Source organism: Anomaloglossus baeobatrachus, chromosome 11, assembly GCF_048569485.1.
Source record: "Anomaloglossus baeobatrachus isolate aAnoBae1 chromosome 11, aAnoBae1.hap1, whole genome shotgun sequence".
NCBI lineage: Eukaryota > Metazoa > Chordata > Amphibia > Anura > Aromobatidae > Anomaloglossus > Anomaloglossus baeobatrachus.
Genome location: NC_134363.1, coordinates 184,124,319 through 184,145,723, shown reverse-complemented (window position 1 = coordinate 184,145,723; position 21,405 = coordinate 184,124,319). Strand labels below are relative to the sequence as shown.

General features: G+C 50.4%; 1 protein-coding gene, 1 long non-coding RNA gene and 2 other non-coding genes across 4 annotated transcripts in view; 3 read left to right on the top strand and 1 right to left on the bottom strand.

The window, feature by feature from the left end:
* Positions 1–13,380, bottom strand: part of LOC142256361 (uncharacterized) — a 243,463-nt gene extending 230,083 nt beyond the window's left edge. Inside the window, exon 1 of the long non-coding RNA XR_012727519.1 lies at positions 13,218–13,380. This is a non-coding gene — a long non-coding RNA (uncharacterized LOC142256361). The remainder of the gene's footprint in view (positions 1–13,217) is intronic.
* A 2,197-nt stretch (positions 13,381–15,577) lies between these two features.
* Positions 15,578–19,778, top strand: HSPA8 (heat shock protein family A (Hsp70) member 8). The gene is made up of 8 exons (XM_075327995.1): positions 15,578–15,805; positions 15,889–16,094; positions 16,971–17,123; positions 17,363–17,918; positions 18,122–18,324; positions 18,571–18,769; positions 18,977–19,209; positions 19,413–19,778. Exons 1-8 carry the CDS (start codon positions 15,601–15,603, stop codon positions 19,596–19,598), a joined length of 1,941 nt encoding a protein of 646 aa, XP_075184110.1. The 5' UTR covers positions 15,578–15,600; the 3' UTR covers positions 19,599–19,778.
* LOC142257321 (small nucleolar RNA SNORD14) lies at positions 16,672–16,770 on the top strand. Its single transcript, XR_012727612.1, has one exon. It is a non-coding gene; the product is annotated as a small nucleolar RNA SNORD14 (small nucleolar RNA).
* Positions 19,238–19,336, top strand: LOC142257320 (small nucleolar RNA SNORD14). The gene has a single exon (XR_012727611.1). It is a non-coding gene; the product is annotated as a small nucleolar RNA SNORD14 (small nucleolar RNA).
* Positions 19,779–21,405: the final 1,627 nt, after the last annotated feature.

The window sequence follows — 21,405 nt, the reverse complement described above, 5'->3', positions numbered from 1 at the left end:
AAGGGAGCCGAGCGACAAACCCTTTTCCAATCCGGATTGAAGAAAGGACAGAAAAGTGGGCAAGGCAAATGGCCAGGGAGAAAAACCCTGAGCAGAGCACCACGACAGGAATATTCTCCACGTCCTGTGGTAGATCTTGGCGGACGTTGGTTTCCTAGCCTGTCTCATAGTGGCAATGACCTCTTGAGATAATCCTGAAGACGCTAAGATCCAGGACTCAATGGCCACACAGTCAGGTTGAGGGCCGCAGAATTCAGATGGAAAAACGGCCCTTGAGACAGCAAGTCTGGTCGGTCTGGTAGTGCCCACGGTTGGCCGACCGTGAGATGCCACAGATCCGGGTACCACGACCTCCTCGGCCAGTCTGGAGCGACGAGGATGGCGCGGCGGCAGTCGGCCCTGATCTTGCGTAACACTCTGGGCAACAGTGCCAGAGGAGGAAACACGTAAGGGAGTTGAAACTGCGACCAATCCTGAACTAAGGCGTCTGCCGCCAGAGCTCTGTGATCGTGAGATCGTGCCATGAATGCCGTGACCTTGTTGTTGTGCCGGGACGCCATTAGGTCGACGTCCGGCATCCCCCAGCGGCAACAGATCTCCTGAAACACGTCCGGGTGAAGGGACCATTCCCCTGCGTCCATGCCCTGGCGACTGAGAAAGTCTGCTTCCCAGTTTTCCACGCCCGGGATGTGAACTGCGGAGATGGTGGAGGCCGTGGCTTCCACCCACATCAAAATCCGCCGGACTTCCTGGAAGGCTTGCCGACTGCGTGTTCCGCCTTGGTGGTTGTCCGACTGAATTCGGATCTGCTTGCCTTCCAGCCACTGCTGGAACGCTTTTAGGGCAAGATACACTGCCCTGATCTCCAGAACATTGATCTGAAGTGAGGACTCTTGCTGAGTCCACGTACCCTGAGCCCTGTGGTGGAGAAAGACTGCTCCCCACCCTGACAGACTCGCGTCCGTCGTGACCACCGCCCAGGATGGGGGTAGGAAGGATTTCCCCTTCGATAATGAAGTGGGAAGAAGCCACCACCGAAGGGAAGCTTTGGTTGCCTGAGAGAGGGAGACGTTCCTGTCGAGGGACGTCGGCTTCCTGTCCCATTGAAGAGGACGCAGGTGAAACTGCGCGAAAGGGACTGCCTCCATTGCTGCCACCATCTTCCCCAGGAAGTGCATGAGGAGCCTCAAGGGGTGTGACTGACCCTGAAGGAGAGATTGCACCCCCGTCTGTAGTGAACGCTGCTTGTTCAGCGGAAGCTTCACTATCGCTGAGAGGGTATGAAACTCCATGCCAAGATATGTCAGCGATTGGGCCGGTGTCAGATTTGACTTTGGAAAATTGATGATCCACCCGAAACTCTGGAGAGTCTCCAGAGTAGCGGTGAGGCTGTGCTGGCATGCCTCTTGAGAGGGAGCCTTGACCAGCAGATCGTCTAAGTAAGGGATCACCGAGTGACCCTGAGAGTGGAGGACCGCCACTACTGCAGCCATGACCTTGGTGAAAACCCGTGGGGCTGTCGCCAGGCCGAACGGCAGTGCCACGAACTGAAGGTGTTCGTCTCCTATGGCGAAGCGCAGATGCTCTGGAGCAATCGGTACGTGGAGATAAGCATCTTTGATATCGATCGATGCAAGGAAATCTCCTTGGGACATTGAGGCGATGACGGAGCGGAGGGATTCCATCCGGAACCGCCTGGTCTTTACGTGTTTGTTGAGCAGTTTTAGGTCCAGGACAGGACGGAAAGACCAGTCCTTCTTTGGAACCACAAACAGGTTGGAGTAAAAACCGTGACCCTGTTGCTGAAGAGGAACGGGGACCACCACTCCTTCTGCCTTCAGAGTGCCCAGCGCCTGCCGAAGAGCATCGGCTCGCTCGGGAGGCGGAGATGTTCTGAAAAATCGAGTCGGAGGACGAGAGCTGAACTCTATCCTGTAACCGTGAGACAGGATGTCTCTCACCCAACGGTCTTTTACCTGTGGCAGCCAAATGTCGGAAAAGCGGGAGAGCCTGCCACCGACCGAGGATGCGGTGTGAGGAGGCCGTAAGTCATGAGGAAGCCGCCTTGGTAGCGGCACCTCCAGCGGTCTTTTTAGGGCGTGACTTAGACCGCCATGGATCGGAGTTCCTCTGATCCTTCTGAGGCCTTTTGTACAAGGAGAATTGGGACCTGCCCGCACCCCGAAAGGACCGAAACCTCGACTGTCCCCTCCTCTGTTGGGGTAATTTTGGTTTGGCCTGGGGCAAGGATGTTTCCTTTCCCTTGGATTGTTTGATGATCTCATCCAGTCTCTCACCAAACAAACGGTCGCCAGAAAATGGCAAACCGGTTAAGGACTTTTTGGAAGCCGAATCTGCCTTCCATTCCCGTAGCCACAAGGCCCTGCGTATTGCCACCGAATTGTCGGCTGCAACCGCCGTACGGCTCGCAGAGTCCAGGACAGCATTAATAGCGTAGGACGCAAATGCCGACGTTTGAGAAGTTATGGATGCCACTTGCGGCGCAGACGTACGTGTGAGTGCGTCAATTTGCGCTTGACCCGCTGAGATAGCTTGGAGTGCCCATACGGTTGCGAATGCTGGAGCAAAAGACGCGCCGATAGCCTCATAGATGGATTTCAACCAGAGCTCCATCTGTCTGTCAGTGGCATCCTTGAGCGAAGCCCCATCTTCAACTGCAACTAAGGATCTAGCCGCCAGTCTGGAGATTGGAGGATCCACCTTGGGACACTGAGTCCAGCCCTTGACCACGTCAGGGGGGAAGGGATAACGTGTATCCTTAAGGCGCTTGGAAAAACGCTTATCTGGACAAACTCGGTGTTTCTGGACTGCCTCTCTGAAATCGGAGTGATCCAGAAACATACTCGTTGTACGCTTGGGGAACCTGAAACGGAATTTCTCCTGCTGAGAGGCTGACTCCTCCGCTGGAGGAGCCGAGGGAGAAATATCCAGCATTTGATTTATGGACGCGAGAAGATCATTCACTATGGCGTCCCCATCAGGAGTATCAAGGTTCAGAGCGGCCTCAGGATCAGAATCCTGATCAGCTACCTCCGCTTCATCATACAGAGAGTCATCCCTCTGAGACCCTGAACAATGTGATGAGGTCGAGGGGATTTCCCAGCGAGCTCGCTTAGGCGGTCTGGGGCTGCGGTCCGTGTTAGAGACCTCACCCTGGGATCTATGAGACACCCCGGGGGAACATTGTTGTTCCAACTGAGGGGAACCAGGGGGCAGTGATTCCTCAGTGCCCATGGTCTGAGATACCGGTCTGGACTGCAAAGCTTCTAGAATCTTAGCCATGGTCTCAGAAAGTCTGTCAGTAAAAACTGCAAACTCCGTCCCTGTCACCTGGACAGTGTTAGCTGGTTGTTCCCCCTGGGCCCCCCCTTAGCAGAGGCTCCGGCTGAGTAAGTGCCACAGGGGCCGAGCAGTGCACACAATGAGGGTCAGTGGAACCTGCCGGTAGCGAGGTTGTACATGCGGCGCAGGCAGCAAAGTAAGCCTGTGTTTTGGCACCCCTGCTTCTTGTGGGCGCCATGTTGTTGTCTCCTTTGAGCAACACAACAGGGTATATAGCCAGAATCAACTGTGCACCATACAGTGTAAAGTATAGCCTGAAACATATAAACTATAATTACACTTCTGCACAAGTGGGGCCAGCACCTCAGGTGCTGCTTACCGCCCGCTTAAAGCGGTTGTGTGGCCATCAGAATCCCTGCCTGGGTCCCCCAGAGTTTGTCTCCCCTCTGCAGCGTCCGAGGAGCTGACAGGAATGGCTGCCGGCGTCCTGAGGAGAGGAGGGAGCCGTGGGCGTGACCCAGAAAGTGCGGGAACTGGTGCCCCACTGTGCACAGTGAGGGGGGTGGAGTATGCAAAGCATGCTCCAGCCCTCAGTGCTGCCGTGCTGTACAGCGTCCCGCCCTTCCCCTGACTGGCAGGGCTGGGGGCGGGAAGAAAAAGAGACTAGGCCCAAAAGCCGGGGACTCGAGTTATAAGCGCGGCCGCCGTATAAGCGCGGCCAGCGCAGAGTCCCCGGCGCACTAACAGTCCCAGCCGCGCCTCAGTAATAACAATGGCAGCGGCGGTCAGCGCGGTAGTCCCCATACACAAACACACTCAGCGACGCTGCAGTGTATAATGGCACAAACGCGGTCAGCGCCGCGGTCCCCGGTGCACTAGCACACCCAGCAATGCTGGAGTGTTGCTGTGCGCGGTCCCCACGGGGACACAGAGTACCTCAAAGTAGCAGGGCCATGTCCCTGAACGATACTCGGGTCCTATCCAGCAGGGTCCTCAGGAGCTGTGGATGGAGCACGGTCTCAGTGCCTGGAGACCGTTAGGATCCCACTTCACCCAGAGCCCTAAGGGGGATGGGGAAGGAAAACAGCATGTGGGCTCCAGCCTCCGTACCCGCAATGGATACCTCAACCTTAACAACACCGCCGACAAGAGTGGGGTGAGAAGGGAGCATGCTGGGGGCCCTGTATGGGCCCACTTTTCTTCCATCCGACATAGTCAGCAGCTGCTGCTGACTAATCTGTGGAGCTATGCGTGCATGTCTGCCTCCTTCGCACAAAGCAAAAAACTGAGGAGCCCGTGGGAGCACGGGGGGTGTATAGGCAGAAGGGGAGGGGCTTTACACTTTTAGTGTAATACTTTGTGCGGCCTCCGGAGGCATAGCCTATACACCCAATTGTCTGGGTCTCCCAATGGAGCGACAAAGAAATTGATTATTTTAGAGCAGTATTAATGCGGCAGTCCAATGCTAAACCTTGGAGCCCAACTAAGGCTATGTGCCCATGTGTGTGAGCTCTGCACAGCAGCGTAATGTCCAGGCCCGGACTGACAGGCGGGAGGGGCGCGACTTCTCCCGGTGGGCTGGCCGGTGGAGGGGTGGGGGGGCCGACCCCCGCCTCTCCCGCACTCAGGGCCAGCGTCAGCAGTGCACGCGGCATACCTGGGCAAATGCCGGGGCCCTGGACAGCCGGGGGGGCCCACTCGGCCTCGTCAGTTCTGGTGCCCCTTGGCCGGGGCCCCCTCGCCTTAGTTCTGCTGCCCCCGGGCCGAGTTCCGGGGGTCCGCAGTCCTCGCCAGGAATCTGCAGCGCCGTCCCTTTAAGGCGCGCAGACTTCCTGGTTTGAACTTCATCTGTGGGCGGAGCTACCGACCGGCCTGCCCAGTCCCACAGATGAAGGAATTGCAGTGCCAGCCAGCAACCCCCAGCACAGCTCTTCTCTCCGGCGCTGTGTGGGTCCCCTCTCCACCGTGACCTGAGCGGTATGTTCCCCCCCCCCCGGTGTTGTATGTGCTGGCCCCTGGAGCTGTGTGTGGGCCCCCCAGAGCCACGTGTGTGGGCCCCTCAGAGCCACGTGTGCGTCTGTATGTAGCAGAGCTATGTGTGTATGTATGTAGCAGAGCTATGCGTGTATGTAGCAGAGCTATGTGTGTATGTATGTAGCAGAGCTATGTATGTAACAGAGCTATGTGTGCATGTATGTAGCAGAGCTATGTATGTAGCAGAGCTGTGTGTGTATGTATGCAGCAGAGCTATGTGTGTATGTATGCAGCAGAGCTATGTGTGTATGTATGCAGCAGAGCTATGTGTGTATGTATGCAGCAGAGCTATGTGTGTATGTATGCAGCAGAGCTATGTGTGTATGTATGCAGCAGAGCTGTGTGTGTATGTATGCAGCAGAGCTGTGTGTGTCTGTATGCATGTATGTGTATCTATGTATGTCAGTGTATATGACTGTATAGATGTGTCAGTTCTATATGTATTTTTGTGAGTTTGTCTTTAAATATGTATATGTATGTGTACGTATGTGTGTGTCTGCGTGTGGATGGGGCCCACTGGGACTCTTCCGCCCGGGGCCCACAAAAACCTGGAGCCGGCCCTGCCCGCACTGCCTGCTGTTTAAAATTATTTTGTGGCTGCCGCCACTATAGCGGCGGGGTCCAGTGAGTGGCCCGATTTTTGCATGTGGGCTGCTTTGGTTTGAGCTCCAGGGCTGAATTTCAGTCCCAGTCCGGCCCTGGTAATGTCACTGCATGTGCGCCTTAGAGCGCAGCTGATAAGCTCCGTTCTGAAGCTTCGGTGACTGCCGATTTCATGCGCTCTGGATGCAGCCTCTGCCATAGACAGAGCGGGGGATGCATGCAAAGCGCACGAAAGAAGCGACATGTCACTTCTTACAACACAGCGCTTCGTGGGCACATAGCCTAACCCATGCAGATGGTTCAAGTATTTTTGCTTTGCCTTATACATAGAATCATGCACCAGTTGTCATGCTGTGGCCACTTCTGTCAATGATAATTTTTTTTTTTTTGCTTCTGATGAAGTTTTGTCTCACCCCCCCCCCCCCACCCCCCCCCCCCACCGATACCTCTCATGATGCTTAGCGCAGGCCAGGGTGAGTTCACATGTTGCTTTTTTTGCTTTTATGGTAGATGAAACTAACTTTATTTAAACGTGCACTATAGACAAATGACACACCAAAAACGCAGAAAAAAAACTGCTTTTTAGAAGCAGCTTTTTACTGCCAAGAAAGTAGGTTTTGCTGCTGAACTAAACAGCAAAAAAAAAAAAAAGCGTCAGCATACCTTAACCAGAACACCATCACTAAGGGTACCTTCACACTTTAGCGATGCAGCAGCGATCCGACCAGCGATCTGACCTGGTCAGGATCGCTGCTGCATCGCTACATGGTCGCTGGTGAGCTGTCAAACAGGCAGATCTCACCAGCGACCAGTGACCAGCCCCCAGCCAGCAGCGACGTGCAAGCGACGCTGCGCTTGCACGGAGCCGGCGTCTGGAAGCTGCGGACACTGGTAACTAAGGTAAACATTGGGTATGGTTACCCGATGTTTACATTAGTTACCAGCGCACACCGCTTAGCTTAGCGCTGGCTCCTTGCTCTCCTAGCTACAGTACACATCGGGTTAATTAATTAGGTTCGTCCCACTCATGCTCATTACTATCCTAGTAAGGGAGGCTTTGCAGCACAGACTTTGCTGCCATTGCTTAGTGCAACCGGCCACTAAACTTCACTGATAAGCAATGATCACCCAAACATGGAAACTTAACATCTGAAGATTAGGACACCTTTAGTAATACAAGTATTTTTGTAAGTTCAATAACTTCATAGCTGTATTTTTTATATTGAACAACCCTTTTAAAAGCCTATTTTATAGCTGACAAAGATTCTTCATGCAAAAAAGTCCGGCTTCACAATTTTTCACTTTAGAGATATATATATATATATATATATATATATATATATATATATATATATATATATATATATATATATATATATATATATATATATATATATAAATTTGTATTGATTTATTTCCCCGCACTGCACACATAGACATAGCCATAACGCCATGAGATTGCATAGCATATTAGATGAAAATTAAGTACTATAGTAGGTCATATGTCTGCAGCACAAAGATAAAGGAGGACACGCTGCATAAACGAAGAGGGGGCAGGGAAACGCACAAAGGAAACAGGATAGTAGGGGGAGGGGGGAGGACATCCTCATCAGGAACATCACACATCTCACTGCCACCTTTCTGTGCAAGGAATTTTCCAGAAAAGCTTTTTATGGAGGTAATAGGGAATCCTTATATGAATCAGATACATTGCTGATCTAAAAGAGAAATAAAACTTCTTTAATGAATGCATTTTATACAAATCATAATAGATCACTTCATGAAAAAGATGCTGCGAATACAAGATGAGCAGATGCATGCAGGCAAAAGCATTGTCTTGAGGGCAATCTCCTTTTAGATTTATCTGTATTGTATTGTACCCAGTCATAAAGGTCCAGTTACATGTGCAAATTTCAGCCCATAATGTTTCACTGATCAACACCACATAGTTTATTTAAAACCTTCGACTAACATCCACACTAATTCGAACCTCCCACTCCCGAATCCAAGACTTCTTCCGAGCTGCACCAAACCTCTGGAACGCTCTACCCCAAGAAGTTAGGACAAATCACAACTTACTCAGCTTCAGACGCTCCCTAAAAACGCATCTTTTTAGGGTGGCCTATCACACTCCCTAGCCAAACTAAATTCACCTAATCCCTCTACAACTTCTCAGAACATAACCCCACGTCAAACTCCATGGCACCCAAATGCATCTCAAGGCTGTGGCCTATTGGTCCAGGAAGCCATTATCTATCCCCCATTTCCTTGTGATGGCTGGATTGTTATTGTAAATAAGCACTTGTACCTTGCCCCTCCCCCCATCTCGTTGTAGATTGTAAGCTCTCACGAGCAGGGTTGCCTTTTTTCCCTTTAAATATTGTATCTTTTATACTTGTTACTTGTTTGTATAGGTTTATGTATATGAGCCTCCTGAACTGTAAAGCGCTGCGGAATATGTTGGGGCTACAGAAATAAAGATTATTAATTATTATTATTATTATTATTATTAAAAAGAGCTGAGCTGTGGTTTTTGACAACCTGGGTTCCGCAGCAGCTGAAACCAGCCGATCACACCAGGCAGCCCCAGTGATGGGGTATGGATAGGTCATTAGTAGTGATGAGGAGCACTACCATGCTCGGGTGTTCAGTACTCGTAATGAGCAGTTGGACGCTCGGACGAGCGCGACTCGTGTACTGGGTATAATGGAAGTCAATGGGGAGCCCAAGCATTTTTCCAGGAAATCTTCCAGAACAATGTTAAAGTTCCCACATTGATTTCCATTACACTCGGGTACTCCAGTAGCACCCATCCGACCTGCTTGTTACGAGTACCAAGCACCCGAGCATGGAAGTGTTCTCTCATCACTAGTCCTCAATTCTATAAGGATGGATGACCCCTTTAATAAAATGGTTCTGACGCCAGTACAGAAGATAGATGATAAATGTATCATTGCTGGGGGTAAAACTGCTGGGACACCCCCATCGACCAAAACAGGGGTGTGAGGTAAATCCGGAGATATGACGATAAATCATGATATTCAAGTATGTCAGGAAGCCCTCTCCTGGTGTCACCCCCCCTTTCCTTCACACAACTGGTTTAGCAACAAATCCCATGGCCATGTCCTGTGATATGGAAATTAGGTGGCTTAGGGACAATGGACACAGGATGACTCCCTGCCGTGACCCTGTAGTGGGGGCTGCTAGCTAGTTAGCAAGGCTATGGAAATAGCCAGACAGAACGACTCCAGTAAAAAATGGTTCATATCTCGCAAGCCATATTTCCGATAAATATGGCAACCATAAAAATGGTGTCTCCGCATGTGGACGATGCCGGCACCCCCTTTTTATGGGAGCAGGACATTGGGAAATGCCCCAGGCGTGATATCAGCCAATGGGGAACTGGCAGACAGGTCATGAGTCCCCTCGTTCTGTAGCTAAATTCATAACTGTCACAATGAGAGCATTGGCGTCCGCCTACGACGCTCCCAGGCCAAGTTATGGCCATATTCCATGTTGTGGATTTTGTCCATAACTCCAGCCAGGGGTGGAGCAGTGCTCCCTGTGAGGTCACTAAGGTAGGAGGGGACCTGGATTGCCCAGGTTGATAACCCTACTTCGGCCATTTTCCAGTGTTCTTCTGCTCGGGGGCCTGGTTGGGAAAGACCTGTGAGGGAGTTCCTGGAAACCTGGTCTACAGCGCCCCCCTGTGGCCAGACGCAACAAGGTAACTGCTGGAACTGTGTATGCCTGTTTGTAACCCATGCTTTGATTGTAACTGTACTCTGACATATGTATATTCTGTAGATTCCCTATTGTATATATTGTAGTTTCTAGTGTGCTTTAGGCTGATTAAATTATATAATTAATCTTGGGCTGTTCTGTTATCTCGATCTTGAATCCCACGTCTGTGTGTTCGGCTAATAGTTACCGTAAATCGGTTGGTGGCAGCGAATTGTGCCAAGGATTATTGTGGGGAGGCCAGTGAGATTCGGGGAGATTTTATATATTCCGCCCGCGGAGGTCGGGGGAATATATACCTTACTCTCACCGGGGACCCTTCAATAATCGGCATAAGTAGTATAGCGGCCTCCTTGCTTATGGTCGGGCAATTCCATAATTGGCCTGACTATAAGAGGGGCGCTAGAGAGCGCGTCACGTGCTCTGTCTGTCGGTCGGGAGGTATAAAGGAGGGGTGACCCCCACTTGTTACCCCCCGATTGTGACGTACTGGTAGCCAGCGCGGGGGATTTCTGAGTGACCCCCCCGGTGGTTCGTGACAAGGGGGTTCCAAAGTACCTCTGCAAATGGAGTGATAGTGATCATGTGCAGCTTAGCGCATGTGTCGCAGAAGACTAGGACTTTAAGAGACCAGGTTAACATCTGCATCCTTATTTCCACTTTTCTATTCTGTTGTAGAGATAGGAAAATCACGGCAGCACTGAATTCACCTGGATTGTCCCTGGGTCCAACATACTGACTAAGGCTGGAAACACATCTATGCGAGTAAGGGTATGTGCGCACGTTGCTTTTTACCTGCTTTTTTGCTGCTTTTTCTTCTGCGCTGTTTAATGCCAAAATGGATGTGTTCTTCTATTCAAGCAAAGTCTATAGGAATTTGGGTTTCTTGTTCACACTATGTTGTTCAAAATGCTGCCTTTTTGTGGCAGAACTTTGGTCAAAAACTCAGCTTTGCAGTGCAAAACCCAAATGGCAAAAACAATTGACATGTTGCTTCTTTGAAAAGCTGAGTTTTTGACCAAAGTTCTGCCACAAAAAGGCAGCATTTTGAACAACATAGTGTGAACAAGAAACCCAAATTCCCATAGACTTTGCTTGAATAGAAGAACACATCCATTTTGGCATTAAACAGCGCAGAAGAAAAAGCAGCAAAAAAGCAGGTAAAAAGCAACGTGCGCACATACCCTAAAATCGGTCCGACTGGGCTGAAAAAAACTCGGCTGATTTTAGTTCACGTTAGGTCCGAGTGCAACGCAAGTGCGATCCTTTTTTTGAATAAATTAATAATTTTGCTCGCGTGTGCGACGTGTGTGTGTCGCGATTGCGATGCTAGTTTCCTGCAACATCTTAATTACATTAAATTGATTACACATGCGTCATTTATTTTACCTTTGGGAATGTGATGTCACATTCATCTGTTGAATATTTAATGAGCGTAGTTCCTGCCACACTCGCAAATGTGAACGCTGGTGCGCGTGTGTGATCCTACTTTTAATCCCCTTCCATAGGAAATCATTGGGACAAATGGTGCGAGAAACTCGCAAAAAAGGAGCATGCTGCGATCTTTTTCTAGGTCCGATTTGGACTGAGAACAAAAATTGCAGATGTGAGCTGAATCATTGACTAACATGTGTCTGATTCCAATGCGAGTTTTTCTCACATTGCTCTACTGCGAGAAACTCGCAAGTGAGAAGCAGCCCTAATGTGGTCCATCCAGTTTCTGTCATTGTATAAAGAGCTCATTCAGGTATATAAACAGGAATTGTGTTTCGTTTTTTTTTTTTTTTTTTATTGTGGACAAAATAACATGAAACCTGCGTGTCGCTTTACTGATTGCGGCTTTTATTTTTGGCTGTGCCATGTTTCACCCAGTCAAAAAACACATCAGAATGCCACAACAGCAGCGGGGGCTCATACACATGTAGATTTTTCATTATTAAGCCTTCTTCCACTGTAAGCAGCATTTTACAGTGAACAGAGAATGAGATTTCTAACATCTCATAGGCAAGGTGTTTTTATTTCTCTTTGTGCCTTTTACCTGTGGGGTCTCTTTTTTTTTTTAGGCAGCTTGTGATTTATTTTGTTTGCAGTGTTTTTAATGCAATTCATCACCACTTAGCTGATCTCCTTATTCTTATGTTACTATGTACATTCAAATATGTTGAATTTTGTATTTTATTCTTATTGATGTTAACACATTTCTTGATTTGTTTACTGATTACTGCTTCCTTAATTTTTCCCTCCCATATTTTTTTACTTTGTTTCACCATTCTTTCCTTGTCCCTCCCTTAAAGGGAATCTATCACCAGGTTTTTGCCATCAAATCTGAGAGTAGGCATAATGTAGGGGCAGAGACTCTGATTCCAGCGATGTGTCACTCACTGGGCTGCTTAGTGTAGTTTTGAAAAAAAATCAAGGTTTAAATCAGCAGTAGATTATCATTAGAGGACTACTTGGTGTGAATACTCAACATGTGAATGTGCCATTAAGCTACGTTCCCACAATCAGGGTTGTCAGCCCTAATCATAGGCAAGCATCGCTACTCCCTTCAGCCTTGATCGCGGTCGAGCGTGCGCTCCTCCATTCAGCCCTGACGGTGGGCGAGCGTGCGCTCCTCCATTCAGCCCTGACCGTGGCTGAGCGTGCGCTCCTCCATTCAGCCATGACCGTGGCTGAGCGTGCGCTCCTCCATTCAGCCATGACCGTGGCTGAGCGTGCGCTCCTCCATTCAGCCATGACCGTGGCTGAGCGTGCGCTCCTCCATTCAGCCATGACCGTGGCTGAGCGTGCGCTCCTCCATTCAGCCATGACCGTGGCTGAGCGTGCGCTCCTCCATTCAGCCATGACCGTGGCTGAGCGTGCGCTCCTCCATTCAGCCATGACCGTGGCTGAGCGTGCGCTCCTCCATTCAGCCATGACCGTGGCTGAGCGTGCGCTCCTCCATTCAGCCATGACCGTGGCTGAGCGTGCGCTCCTCCATTCAGCCATGACCGTGGCTGAGCGTGCGCTCCTCCATTCAGCCATGACCGTGGCTGAGCGTGCGCTCCTCCATTCAGCCATGACCGTGGCTGAGCGTGCGCTCCTCCATTCAGCCATGACCGTGGCTGAGCGTGCGCTCCTCCATTCAGCCATGACCGTGGCTGAGCGTGCGCTCCTCCATTCAGCCATGACCGTGGCTGAGCGTGCGCTCCTCCATACAGCCCTGACGGTGGGCGAACGTGCGCTCCTCCATACAGCCCTGACCGTGGCTGAGTGTACACTTCTCCATTCAAAACTGATCATGGTCGAGAGTGCGCCCCTCCATTCAGCCCTGATCGTGGGATCGCCCAGCAATTTTCAAGTTAGCCCTAGTCTCAAGGATAGAGGACAACTTTGGGGGTTTTTTGGGAGACTATCCCTTTAAATTTTGAAGTTAACTCAGATTATGTGTGTAAAGTGCACGGCTACTTGGGGAAAAAAAAAATTGAGAGGGACTACATTCTTATAAGCGCGGAGACCATGTGTAATGCCACTGCTCCCCTCCCTGCCCATCTTACACAATAGGTTTTGCTCAATCCCCAGTATCTCCTCACAGCCGTCTCCTCAGAATCACCACACGGGGACACTTCTCCTGAGCAACTAAAACTTCCGGTGAACAACCTCCTGTGATTGGCTGCTGTTCCCGCTATAACGACCATGTGACGTATTTTCCTCAGCCTATCACAATCGCCAGAGTAATTCCCGCCTTTACAAGCAAAAGCCGCCATTTTCCTTTTGGGCAAAACCAACATTTAACGCAAATTACAGAAGACAATAAAAAAAATATTTTACGGAAAATACAAAACTATCAGCGGCTATTGTCGGCGCCGCGTCCTGTGGGAGCACTAACACAGTACAGTAACACGAGTGAGGCCGGGGCCGTAGTAATGGTGTAAAGATGGCGGCGGTCACCCCCACTGACTGAACACAGCCGGCTTCACTGCGGACGCTGGAACGTTCCAGAAGATGACGACGGTTTTGGTCAGGTGTTCCAATCCAGCGCGCTGATTGGCGGCGAGGGCGGTGACGTCAGGCAGAAATTCTGGAAGCTTCTCAGGCCGTATAAAAAGGAGCCGGCTCCGTTGCTCCACCTCATTTCACCAGCACGCAGCTCGGAGACGGCGAGCAGCTCAGCAGAAACCGGCAAAGGATAACCGCAGTGCAGGTATTATGGCGGCGCATGACGGGGGCCCGGGCGCTTCTTTGTTGTCCCCCTCTTGTAGGCGGCTTTTATCACAGAATATGGCAGAGTTCCTTGTGTTTTTTCTTTTTATTCTTTCTTATATCTTCAGCGCCTTCCATTGTCTCTCACTTCTGATATAGATCTCTCTATGGTGATCTCGGTGTTTTATTAGTATTTGGGGGTTTGTAGGGTTAATGGTGACGTAGTCTGCGGTGTCACGTGGTCTCCTGTACTAAAATGGCGGCAAATTCACCCAAAATGGCCTCCTGTGTCCACAGCCTGAGGGGCAGAGTGTAGCGAGGCCTCTGCCTCTTTACTGGCCTCTTCCGCAGTCCTGTGTGGCTGTGGTCAGGCTTTCTGTGATTGCACCATTGTGCCTGCAGCCTCCATAATTACACGTTATCGGCTGATGTAGCAGAGCCGGACGTGTATGTACGCCCCTTGTTATATACTAATGTGATGTCTGCCTCCCTGTGTAAGTATAGGCTGTGCAGAGATCAGCAGCCTCCGCCATGCTTGTCTCCGCTGATCTCTGTACGGCTGGGGGAGGCAGGGCTTTGTCTCTTGTACATTCTCACTGGGAACCCACAGACACGTCCTGGGATGTAGCAGAGCTGGACATGTGCATGGATTGTGCTTGATGGTAATCTATAATCACAGAATGTTCTATAAAATCCTTGTATCAGCCTGAATATGGAGACTAATGAGTCTGGAGGTGCAGGTACTGGGCCATGTGGGGGTGCTGCTGCCCCCTATAACCACAGGAGGGGGGTCCTGGACATCTGAGCCCAGTCAGGCTACTGCCCTAGTCTGTAGCTTTCTGCCATGTTGTGTATCCTGACGCTCCGCAGTCTGCTGAATCCTATAAAGTTTGGGGGGGGGTTTGTTCTGTAGTCTGGGGGTTGGCACTATTGGTTCAGAGACTTTGGAGGGGAAAAATTAGTCAGTTTATTCAGTAGGTTATCCACGATGTCTACTTTGCTGACCCTTAGGATAGGTCAGGGTCTGCATATTCTGCAGCCACACATATTCTGCAGCCTGAACACAGCACTCCCCATGTCCCATAGGAAAACTTGAGTGTCTGTACATGCTGAAACCTGTGGATTTATCTGGAAAATCCGCGAATTTCCGCAGGCTTAATCTCCTGTGGGCACATAGCCTTAAGGGGGCTTTACAGACCTCATGGGCTTTGTATTGGGACCCCCAGGTTCTGGCCTGGGGAGGGGTGTCACATGACAAAAGCAGTCCAAGTATTATGGCTGCCATGGTCACATGACCTCTCCCTCCAAAAGAGTGATTACACTGGGTTGCTAAGTATTGATAAGGCAGGTCTGGCTTTTTTTTTTTTTTTTTTTTGCTGATGTGGCTCTGTTCACCAAAAAGCCAGGTTTTTCGGATCCCAAGTCTATCCTTATTAAATGGGTTCACCCTAGGTGACCACGTAATTAAGTTTATATTAATGCTGCCAAAACCTCACCCACTTGCAGTTAAACCCCACCCAGTAACAATGGGTGCATTAAATTGAGTGGGTGGGGTCTCGCCCAGTGAGCCATTGAGACCATTTAGTGGCAGCTCCTGTCTATCCCAGCAGGAGCTGGCTTTGTCTGATTGTTGGTGACACATCACTTCTCCCGTGGGTTGTCTCATCTCCAGTGCTACTCCCAGCCCGTCATGTTACTGCTCATACACTCACTACCATTTGCTCTATTACAGAAACCATGTCTAAGGGACCAGCAGTCGGCATCGATCTTGGCACCACCTACTCCTGCGTGGGCGTCTTCCAGCATGGCAAGGTGGAAATCATTGCCAATGACCAGGGCAATAGGACCACTCCCAGCTACGTGGCCTTCACCGACACAGAGAGGCTGATCGGTGATGCTGCCAAGAATCAAGTCGCCATGAACCCCACCAACACAGTTTTTGGTAAGTTGCGGACCTGGTCCAGGGTCACCAAGGCTCCTCCTCAGTGCCGGCAGAGGTGCTTACTCATGTGTTTTGGATTTTAGATGCCAAGCGACTGATCGGCCGCAGGTTTGAAGACTCCGTTGTGCAGTCTGACATGAAGCACTGGCCGTTCAATGTAATAAGTGACAGCGGCAGACCCAAGGTCCAAGTGGAGTACAAAGGAGAGTGCAAGTCCTTCTACCCAGAAGAAATCTCCTCCATGGTGTTGACAAAGATGAAGGAGATTGCAGAAGCTTACCTCGGCAAGGTAACGTCCAGCTCTCGGGGCAGCTATAGTTACTGAGGGGAGGACAGTGCTGTATTAGTGGTCACCTGCCACTTATGATGAGGATGACAGTGCCAGGTTTAGGCTGCTTTCACACCTCCTGGTTTTAGCAGAGCCGGCTCTAAAACCTATGCAAAGGATGCGGTGACAAAACCACATCCTTTGCATATGTTTTTTACATGCGGCCCATCCGGTTTTTGCTGCTTGCGGCACACTACTGAGCATACGCAGTGGAAAAAACCGCATGCGACGTCCATAGGCATGCATTGCAAACTGCGGTGCAATGCGTGTGGTTTTGTTTGTTTTTTTTGCCGGACAAAAAACATGCCAGGCAACGTTCCATTCGGCCACCGCATCGGCTAAATCTGACGCATGCGGCAAAAAAACGGATGGAACGCAAGCCCATGCGGCACGGCACTAATGTTGCGGGTTTTTCTGCAAAGCGCCGCATTGTGCCGCACAGGAAAAACCGGATGTGTGAAAGCAGCCTCACACACAAACACTGGGATTTTAAAGAATTGTGACCTACGTCGTGTTTACATACTGCAGAGGCAGGCGATCGCTGTGATGAACGTTTCCAACGCCATTCGTAGTTTTCACCGGACCAGAGCTGTGAGGCTCATGATGGCCCCAATACCTTCCTTGGATGTCTGAGCGATCACATTGATTTTGTTTTTCGCAGTCATGTGACTAACAATATAATCACTAGTCTGTCTTAATGCAAAGTAACAGCTCTCAGCATGCTCAGGGGCTCTTGATATGCATGCTGGGAGTTGTAGTTCTGCATGAAGTGCAGTTGCAGCTTCTCCCTCCCCATGTGGTGTTTTTATACTGACTTGTGACCTTTTTATCTTGCAGACTGTGACCAATGCTGTGATCACCGTCCCCGCCTACTTCAATGATTCCCAGCGTCAGGCGACAAAGGATGCCGGCACAATTTCTGGCCTCAATGTCCTGCGTATCATTAACGAGCCGACCGCTGCCGCCATCGCCTATGGATTGGACAAAAAGGTAAGGAGTTCTACGCTATCCAACGACTCAGCAGATCGCTGTGATGAACGTTTCCAACGCCATTCGTAGTTTTCACCGGACCTGAGCCGTGAGGCTCATGACGGCCCCAATACCTTCCTTGGATGTCTGAGCGATCATGGTCCGATGTGCATGGCTCCCCCAATCTGGAGCACATGCATTGGGGATGAGGATTTCTTGCATATTTTAGGTCCATGTCTGACCAGTCTCCTCTTCCACAGGTTGGTGCAGAAAGGAACGTGCTGATCTTTGATCTGGGTGGCGGCACTTTCGATGTGTCCATCCTGACCATTGAAGACGGTATCTTTGAAGTGAAGTCAACCGCTGGCGACACTCATTTGGGCGGCGAAGATTTCGATAACAGAATGGTCAATCACTTTGTGGCCGAATTCAAGAGGAAGCACAAGAAGGACATCATTGACAACAAAAGAGCTGTTCGCCGTCTCCGCACTGCCTGCGAGCGTGCAAAGCGCACCCTGTCCTCCAGCACACAGGCAAGCATCGAGATCGACTCCCTGTACGAGGGCATCGACTTCTACACCTCAATCACCAGAGCTCGCTTCGAAGAGCTGAACGCCGATCTCTTCAGAGGAACCCTGGACCCAGTAGAGAAGGCTCTTCGCGATGCCAAACTCGACAAGTCCCAGATCCACGACATTGTGCTGGTCGGCGGCTCCACACGTATCCCCAAGATCCAGAAGCTGCTGCAGGACTTCTTTAACGGGAAGGAGCTGAACAAGAGCATCAACCCAGACGAGGCCGTGGCCTATGGTGCAGGTATGTCGCTGAGCACGGCTAGTCTCTGAATATGACGACCGCTGTGATGAACGTTTCCAACGCCATTCGTAGTTTTCACCGGACCAGAGCTGCGAGGCTCATGATGGCCCCAATACCTTCCTTGGATGTCTGAGCGTCTCCCACCCATATCATGTAGTGATGCTTTGCTGGTTTGTTTCTAACACTTTTGCTTTTCTTTGCAGCTGTGCAGGCGGCCATCTTGTCTGGAGATAAATCAGAGAACGTGCAGGACCTCCTTCTGCTCGATGTCACCCCTCTGTCTCTGGGTATTGAGACTGCTGGCGGCGTCATGACTGTCCTGATCAAGCGTAACACCACCATTCCCACCAAGCAGACTCAGACCTTCACCACCTACTCCGACAACCAGCCTGGTGTCCTCATCCAGGTAAGGAAACGCTTAACATTGTTGCTACAGAACACTGGTGCATGCTGGGAGATGTAGTACTGCTGCTGCAGAGAGGATCCCTGGTACTGACTGGTCTTGTGCATGCTGGGAGATGTAGTTTTGCTGCTGCAGAGAGGATCCCTGGTTCTGACAGTGGTCTTATCCACACTGGTGCATGCTGGGAGATGTAGTACTGCTGCTGCTGCAGAGAGGATGCCTGGTTCTGACAGTGGTCTTATCCTCCAGGTCTATGAAGGTGAAAGGGCCATGACCAAGGACAACAACCTTCTGGGCAAGTTCGAGTTGACCGGCATTCCTCCAGCTCCTCGTGGCGTTCCTCAGATTGAGGTCACATTCGACATTGATGCCAATGGTATCCTGAACGTGTCTGCGGTGGACAAGAGCACCGGCAAGGAGAACAAGATCACCATTACCAACGACAAAGGTAACTATCACCGCTTTAGGTCTGTCGCCCGCTGTGATGAACGTTTCCAACGCCATTCGTAGTTTTCACCGGACCTGAGCTGCGAGGCTCATGACGGCCCCAATACCTTCCTTGGATGTCTGAGCGGTTTATCATCTACATTGTTCACCTAATGGCTGACGCTTCTATAGATCTGCACAGATTCAATAACCTGATTGTCATCCACAGGTCGTCTCAGCAAGGAAGACATCGAGCGCATGGTCCAGGAGGCCGAGAAGTACAAGGCTGAGGATGACAAGCAGAGGGACAAGGTCTCCTCCAAGAACTCCCTGGAGTCCTACGCCTTCAACATGAAGGCAACCGTGGAGGACGAGAAGCTGCAGGGCAAGATCTGCGACGAGGACAAGCAGAAGATCCTGGACAAATGCAACGAGATCATCACCTGGCTGGACAAGAACCAGGTATGTACGGGGACCGGCTGGCGGGCAGTCGCTGTGATGAACGTTTCCAATGCCATTCGTAGTTTTCACCGGACCAGAGCTGCGAGGCTCATGACGGCCCCAATACCTTCCTTGGATGTCTGAGCGACGTACCCCCTTGTCTTTAGCTGTGTGCCCCCTGTATGTAGCCGGCTGATCTAATCTGGTGTTTGTTCCCCCTCCAGACTGCAGAAAGGGACGAATTCGAGCATCAACAGAAGGAGCTTGAGAAGGTCTGTAACCCGATCATCACCAAGCTGTACCAGAGTGCTGGTGGCATGCCCGGAGGGATGCCCGGAGGCTTCCCAGGAGCAGGCGGCGCTCCCTCCGGAGGGGCCTCATCCGGACCCACCATTGAGGAGGTCGACTAAACCAGAAAAGCATTCCCCTGACTCCGGGCACAAACGTTCAATGGCCGTTCCTGACTCCCAGATAAGCTGCTGCTTTGGGGCGTTAATACTTGAATTCACTCCATCAGACGTGGAACGCCGCGGCACTTTACCTGTACTGTAACAAAACCGGTCCAGAGAAATAAAGTATTTAACTGGCAACTGGTGTCAGCCTCCTTCCTGGCCTCCGCACACTCACACACCAGTCGTACCTCCTGCATGCTCTGTCCTAGGCCCCATCCACTGCAATTACCTTGTAGTAACCTCTTCTGGGGGTTGACTGGCTCTACAGCTTAACGACCATATGCAGTAATATGTCCCAGCAGTCAGTGTTGGGCCTTGTGCGCACTTGCTGGTTTTTGCTGCAGATTTTTTGCAGTTTTGCTGCATGTTTCGCTGCAGAAAATGTTCATAATATCTCTGCAGTGATTCACCAGCAATTCCGATGGAGAAAAAAAATCCTGTACGCACTAAGCAGAATTTGACAGCTGCATGTTTTGCTGCAGGATTCCCACAGCCAAAACAATTGCATGTCACTTCTTTTCCGCACATTGCTGCGGGATTTCACTCCAGTGACTGCAATGTAATCAGGAAATCCCGCAGGGAATAACGCAGGCAGCAAATTCTGTGCGGTTCACTGCGTTATTCCCTCCGGTATTTTGCGGTTTACCTGCGGTAATGTACATCATGGTTTGCAGGGAAGTGATGTCATTATGACAGGAAGAGGAAGCAGAGCAGAGTAAACACACACATCAGACATAGAACAGACATAAAGAATACACATAAAAAGTAAACGGAAATATGAAAAAAAACCTGCAGGCTCCGCTGTATTTTTATGTCCAGCCGAGGTAAGCACACGGCGGCAGGCCTGTATTCTCAGGCTGGGGAGGGCGAGGGGCAGGGTTACACTATGTGCATTTTTGGCCTCAAAACTGCATGACTTTGCTTCCCCAGCAAAGTGAGTTTTTCATTTTTGCTGTCCGCACTTTTTTTTTTTATTTTTTATTTTTAAGCTGCGCTTTTGAGCTTGGGAAAAAAATGGACATGTCAATTCTTTCCTGCATTCCCCCCCCATGCAATGCATTGGAAAACGCAGAGATCAAAAACGCACCAAATCGCGGTAAAAACGCATGCGTTTGACGCATTTTTCGACGCAGGTGCGTTTTTAGCGGCCAAAAAACGCAGTGTGTGAACTTAGCCTTAATGTCCTCAGATCTTCTTGTGGCACTGTAAGGAGTTAATGGTGGCGGATCACCGCCACGAAGTCCAGGCTTGATCATGGCAGCATCTGTGACAGCTGACATGATCAACCCGTAAGTAAAGTGAGAAAACACACCCCAAAAAATCCTTTATTTTAAATAAAACACAACAAAGCTCCTGGTTCACCACCTTATTAACCCCTCCTGAAACACACAGCTCTGGCGTAATCCATGTCTGACGATGCTTGCATCCAGCCGCGAGTGACACAGGCTGAATGCAGCCTTGCAGCGAGACAGCAGAGGTAACCACAGGTCATTTCCCACGGCCGGTAATGTGAAGAAATGCAGCGTGTGCTCACAAGGGTCTCTTATTTATCTCAGAATGAAATGACTTTTTTTTTTTTTTCGCTGTGCAAGCACATGTACCAACCCACACGGTAAAAGCGCAGCAAACCGCATGTGTTTCTTTGTCGCTCCATTGGGAGACCCAGACAATTGGGTGTATAGGCTATGCCTCCGGAGGCCGCACAAAGTATTACACTTAAAAGTGTTAAGCCCCTCCCCTTCTGCCTATACACCCCCCGTGCTCC